Raw genomic sequence first — 6,612 nt, forward strand, 5'->3', positions numbered from 1 at the left:
TCAGCCGTGCCTGGGTCTCTTTCGACCGATAAAGGCAGCTGCACGCATTGCCCCTTCGCTACAAATAGCTAGATTAAATCGTCAATAAGCAGTAGAAACAATAAGAAAGCAAAATCCCGGCCCCTGTTTCGGTAAAATGCTGAGAGATAGGGCTGGAGAAATGTATCTACTCTCAAATTCATAGACAGAGCTATGGATGCAAGGACTGACCATCCATGCTATCAAAATAATAGTTTAAACCATGTTGTGAGGCTATATAGTGTTTGTTTACAAACATTGAAGGTGAACCAGCTTTTATTTTGGCTTCTGGTGGAGTGTGACAGTTGAACTAAGATCGAGGCATTTCTATATTCTTCAAGAATCAATGGGTCCATATCAGTAATTTAACAACTGCTGATTGCCCCTTTAATTATTGTATTTTTTAAATGTTTTATTAGGAACCCCATTAGCTGTTACAATAGCAGTAGCTCCTCTCCCTGGGGTCCTAATCTAGGAGGCGGGAAGGGCAGAGAGAGGATAGCCTATGCCGTTTAGAGAGAATCTAGGTCAGTAGGACAAGATTGGGCTTTCAGGAGTGAGCAAATGTCAGAGCCGCTTCACAGGACTATATATAGTCTGTCAGAAAACTAGTGGTGGCTGACCCCTGTAGAGGGCAAGGCTCTTTTATGGGGCAAACAGCCTGGCAACCTAGTGCCAGTCTGTCACACTAGTCAGCTAGAGTACTGGAATGCAGTGTTCCATTGTTGGAGTGCATCCTGCCTCAAAGCATAATAAAGCCTCTGCCAAGAGGCTCAGCCCTTTATTGCACAGGAGGTTTCCTTGTAGCAAGGTCACTGGTTCCAGCTCCCTTATTCACCACACAATCAAAATAAATACAGTTGGAAGATAAAACTACTTGTCTTGATCCGTTATGTTATTTGCATGTCACTTTTGTTTGTATTGATCTGTAATGGTACCTTTGTCGAGAGCTCTGTTACTACGTGTCAGTAATTTATGTACACTGACTGAATGAGAGGTGTGTACACAATCAAAATGCCATAGTCAGCCGTGGTTGTGTTGACTGAATGATACAGATGATACAAGCTGCATTTTTGCCCATAGCTCACAGTTCCTGGTGTCTCCCGTAGGTGTAGGAGTGTTGGCACTGCTCTAGAGACTGACAGACTATATATAGTCCTGTGAAGCGGCTCTGACATTTGCTCACTCCTGAAAGCCCAATCTTGTCCTACTGACCTAGATTCTCTCTTAACGGCATAGGCTATCCCTCTCTCKGCCCTTTCCCGCCTCCTAGATTAGGACCCCAGGGAGAGGAGCTACTGCTATTGTAACAGCTAATGGGGTTCCTAATAAAACATTTAAAAAATACAATAATTAAAGGGGCAATCAGCARTTGTTAAATTACTGATATGGACCCATTGATTCTTGAAGAATATAACTTAGAAATGCCTTGATCTTAGTTCAACTGTCACACTCCACCAGAAGCCAAAATAAAAGCTGGTTTACCTTCAATGTTTGTAAACAAACACTATATAGCCTCACAACATGGTTTAAACTATTATTTTGATAGCATGGATGGTCAGTCCTTGCATCCATAGCTCTGTCTATGAATTTGAGAGTAGATACATTTCTCCAGCCCKATCTCTCAGCATTTTACCGAAACAGGGGCCGGGATTTYGCTTTCTTATTGTTTCTACTGCTKATTGACGMTTTAATCTAGCTATTTGTAGCRAAGGGGYAATGCGTGCAGCTGCCTTTATCGGTCGAAAGAGACCCAGGCACGGCTGAAATACACGTAACCACCCRGTACTAGTTAAAATACCGCTCAAACCTCCAGTCTATAACCAGTGACCACGGCCTATCCCTRGMTAGGCCTGACTGCTATTGATTTGCCATATTGTTTACAGTACAGTTCAGAGTCAGTTTTCTTTGTACTTAGATTAAATCGACATCAATATCTACATAGTTCCCAATAGCGAATAATCCCAAATACAAGCCAGCACATTGTTACGTATTAATTTGATGGGCCGACAGTCTACTCTACTGCTGGGTAGTAACGTTGGCTAGCGATGATCTAGCTATGCGTCACYGCAAGCCAGCTAAAAACACCACTCCTCCTTCAGTCCTTGTACATTACTGTCACCGTAACAAAGCTCACAACATATAACAGAAGTTAGTTATCAATGTTATCATTAACACATACTGCACAAAAGTAACATGCCAAATACATTTATCTAGCCACCGACCTTATTCTCTGAGTTTACTATTTCGTTTTCCTACGCTACCCACCCTCCTGCATCTCTCTCTCCAGCTCACAATATACTAMACGCTGATTGGCTCACCTCTCTGAAAGAGAGTGACTGGCTTGTTAACCCTTTGCACGCTGCTGGGGGTGTGTGACAGACTTTCAAGCACCAAAATGATGTCTAGATCTCTATTCATCATGAACTATTTGCAAAATAACACCCAGTGTAGTAAAGGAACATGTGAACGGAACCTGCTGGCTGCAGCTCCTACTGGCCCTGGAGCAGAGCKGGGCCTACTCTGTTATCTAGTTTTATAGCACCATAATGTCATCACACTTCAGCAGAAGAGATATTTGCTGGCACGTTAGGTTAGTAATTGATGATGCCACTACAGCAGCCAATAGCTAATGTGTAGATGGTTTTAAGTACCACAATCCATCTCTCATCTACCTTCACCTCCTTCCATCTTCTCTCTCTAACTACAGGGCCAATAACAGAGGAAGCGAATGAAGTGACAATATAAAATTAGACCCATTGTTTTAATTTGTAAAAACATATCACATAGAAAAACTGAATTACAAAATGTACATCATCGACCCTGTGAAGAACATGTACAAAATACTGTGTAAACAAGTAGAAAAGCATTTGTCAAAAAAAAGAGGCTGCCAAAGCTGTAAACAAAACAATTAAACCGCRCTAGTCACACAGCTACCAAGGCTGTTACATGCTAACAAGGCATGGCATACTATAGWCTATACCACTCAAGCTCAACTCTGGACCAGTTCCACTGCTTTTTTCAGATTTAGAGCTGGGACACCAGGTGGGTGTAATTAATTATCAGGTAGAACAGAAATCTAGCGGCTCCAGACCACGTAGGGTAGAGTTGAATACCCCTGTCACACTTTTTCTCCATCTCTAGCAAACACAGCTGATTGATCAAATTGCATTCTAAACTGAAGATCATGATTAGTTGATTATTGGAGTCAGGTGTGTTAGCTGGGGCAAAACTGTGACACTAATCAGGCCCTGAGGACTGGAATTGACTGCGCCTGGTCTATACTTTCACCATTCTGACAGCAGAAACTAGATCAGGAATCTCTGGTCCACCAATGTTTTGTTGGCCAGGTTTCTCCGCCCAATACCGTTACGGATTAACCGAAAGATCTAGAATAGAAAATAAATAAAATGTTATTTTTTGCTGTTATACAACTAACACAAACAAACAAAGACAGGTACAAGTACACACACAATACTGACCATTTGCTGTACGTATGTGAGTACGCCTGCCAGTATGAAGCTCTGTGCTCCCAGGTCGACCACACAGAAGAAGAGCGTGTCAAAGATCAACAGAGTGGCTTCATTTCCATAGAACAGCACGTCACTGAACGAATGGGACTCATCTGTCAGAGTTGAATGAATAAAGACATATTTCAGAGGTCATACAGGTGTACAGGCTTGTTCACAGACCACACYGCCATTTATCTGCAGCCCACACAGTGTGTGTAATGTAGTAATATAGACAGCATGTTACTGTTGTATCTGCCATGTTTTGAGATATATACAGTACCAGTCAAAAGTTGACACACTCAAGCGTTTTACTTTATTTTTTAAAATTTTCTACATTATAGAATAATAGTGAAGACATCAAAACTATGAAATAACACATATGGAATCATGAAGTAACCCAAAAAAGTGTTAAACAAATCAAAATATATTTTATATTTGAGATTCTTCAAAGTAGCCACCTGTTAATTGAAATGCATTCCAGGTGACTACCTCATGAAGCTGGTTGAGAGAAGTTCAAGAGTGTGCAGAGCTGTCATCAAGGCAAAGGGTGGCTACTTTGAAGAATCTCAAATATATTTTGATTTGTTTAACACATTTTTGGTTAGTACATGATCCAATGTGTTATTTCATAGTTTTGATGTCTTCACTATTATTCTACAATGTAAAAATAAAGAAAAACCCTTGGATGAGTAGGTGTGTCCAAACTTTTGACTGGTACTGTATATACATATAAACTATTGGAACCAAGATTGAAAAAGAAGTGATGTTGGCACAAGATGGAGGGAAGGTTGCAGCATAACCGTTGTAGAAGATGCTCTTGTCCATAGGCTCCATGAACTCCATCCCTATGACTCTCTCAAAAAACAGTTTGTCTCTCACAACGTATTCCATGTCCCGATGGGCCTACAGAGAATACAACATAACATCAGGAAAGGGTGTGTGTGAAAATATTTAGACAGTTCCCAGGAAGTGACTCATGGTGTGTTGTGTGTGGTATGTTGATATCTTACATGGTCTATGACAGATCCTAGGAAACGGTTCATGGTGTGTGGTATGTTGATATCTTACATGGTCTATGACAGGTCCTAGGAAACGGTTCATGGTGTGGTATGTTTATATCTTACATGGTCTATGACAGCGACAGATCCTGAAAACGGTTCATGGTGTGGTATGTTTATATCTTACATGGTCTATGACAGGTCTATGACAGATCCTAGGAAACGGTTCATGGTGTGGTATGTTAATATCTTACATGGTCTATGACAGGTCTAGGAAACGGTTCATGGTGTGGTATGTTTATATCTTACATGGTCTATGACAGATCCTAGGAAACGGTTCATGGTGTGGTATGTTTATATCTTACATGGTCTATGACAGATCCTAGGAAACGGTTCATGGTGTGGTATGTGATATCTTACATGGTCTATGACAGGCCTAGGAACGGTTCATGGTGTGGTATGTTGATATCTTACATGGTCTATGACAGGTCCTAGGAAACGTTTCATGTGTGGGTATGTTGATATCTTACATGGTCTATGACAGATCCTAGGACGGTTCATGGTGTGGTATGTTGATATCTTACATGGTCTAATGACAGATCCTAGGAAACGGTTCATGGTGTGGTATGTTGATATCTTACATGGTCTATGACAGATCCTAGGAAACGGTTCATGGTGTGGTATGTTGATATCTTACATGGTCTATGACAGATCCTAGGAAACGGTTCATGGTGTGGTATGTTGATATCTTACATGGTCTATGACAGATCAGCTAGGAAACGGTTCATGGGTGGTATGTTGATATCTTACATGGTCTATGACAGATCCTAGGAAACGGTTCATGGTGTGGTATGTTGATATTTTACATGGTCTATGACAGATCCTAGGAAACGGTTCATGGTGTGGTATGTTGATATCTTACATGGTCTATGACAGATCCTAGGAAACGGTTCATGGTGTGGTATGTTGATATCTTACATGGTCTATGACAGATCCTAGGAAACGGTTCATGGTGTGTGTATGTTGATATCTACATGGTCTATGACAGCGTCCTAGGAAACGGTTCATGGTGTGTGGTATGTTGATATCTTACATGGTCTATGACAGATCCTAGGAAACGGTTCATGGTGTGGTATGTTGATATCTTACATGGTCTATGACAGATCCTAGGAAACGGTTCATGGTGTGGTATGTTGATATCTTACATGGTCTATGACAGATCCTAGGAAACGGTTCATGGTGTGGTAGGCTTTGGTGCTCTGGTCAAAGGGGTGTCCCGAGGCTGCGTCCACCAACCGCGACGGTCCATTTCTCTTGTTAGAGACAAACACAGATATACCTTTGAACAAGGTAAATATTTCCATGCCCTTCAGTGTACCTGACCATCGAACTCTACGAAGTCATCTGAAATTATAATCAATGAAATGTGTTGTAACCTGAAAATAATATGAAAACTGTGACAACTACATTTTTAAAAGCTTCAGACAGAGGCACGTTCAAAGTGGTACAACGTAACAGAATATTCTGATAGAAACATATTGCATAGAACAGACATGAATATCTTTCCTGTTGATTATGATGATCTAAACAACAACACAGACACAACACAGCCCCACCCTGCTGAGGGCTCCAGGATGCGGTCGTACTAGGCAGGCGTAGGCGGCTGGTGATGGAGATCTGGAAGGTCTGAGTGTCTGTGTTGGGAGGAGACCTCTCTGACCACACAGAGACTCCTACAGGGAGAGAGAGGGAGAAGGGTTGAATAGCTCTTTATATCGGAACGAAATACACACATCCCAATTCCACACCCACACACTCTCGTCTGTCTGTCTCTCTGTGTGTACGTACAGCCTCTCTCTTGAGGTTGATGTTCATCTCCTCCATGTTGGTGTCAGCGTGGCCGTGGACGGAGCGCCCGTGGATGTAGTAACCAAAACACCTGTGGGACAGCAGCAACACCGAGATCTAAGACAGAAAGAAAATGTTGTTTAAATGACTGATAGCATTAACAGCAGCAGTTCATCAGGCCATCACTTTTACAAAATGTGCACGGCAGCTGAGACACACACTGTACATGCTGGTGA

General features: G+C 41.8%; 2 protein-coding genes across 2 annotated transcripts in view; one reads left to right on the forward strand and one right to left on the reverse strand.

Annotated features, from left to right (window-relative positions):
• LOC112072878 (pyruvate dehydrogenase [acetyl-transferring]-phosphatase 1, mitochondrial-like) overlaps positions 1 to 1,133 on the forward strand; it is a 5,090-nt gene extending 3,957 nt beyond the window's left edge. The window contains exon 5 of the mRNA XM_070439955.1: positions 1,128 to 1,133. Within this exon, the coding sequence (XP_070296056.1) occupies positions 1,128 to 1,133 (6 nt within the window). The remainder of the gene's footprint in view (positions 1 to 1,127) is intronic.
• A 1,630-nt stretch (positions 1,134 to 2,763) lies between these two features.
• tmem67 (transmembrane protein 67) overlaps positions 2,764 to 6,612 on the reverse strand; it is a 17,430-nt gene continuing 13,581 nt past the window's right edge. The window contains 4 exon segments of the mRNA XM_070439957.1: positions 2,764 to 3,407; positions 3,501 to 3,643; positions 4,331 to 4,433; positions 5,734 to 5,841. Of these exon segments, the coding sequence (XP_070296058.1) occupies positions 3,327 to 3,407; positions 3,501 to 3,643; positions 4,331 to 4,433; positions 5,734 to 5,841 (435 nt within the window). The 3' untranslated portion in view covers positions 2,764 to 3,326.

This window comes from Salvelinus sp. IW2-2015, unplaced genomic scaffold (assembly GCF_002910315.2).
Source record: "Salvelinus sp. IW2-2015 unplaced genomic scaffold, ASM291031v2 Un_scaffold2069, whole genome shotgun sequence".
NCBI lineage: Eukaryota > Metazoa > Chordata > Actinopteri > Salmoniformes > Salmonidae > Salvelinus > Salvelinus sp. IW2-2015.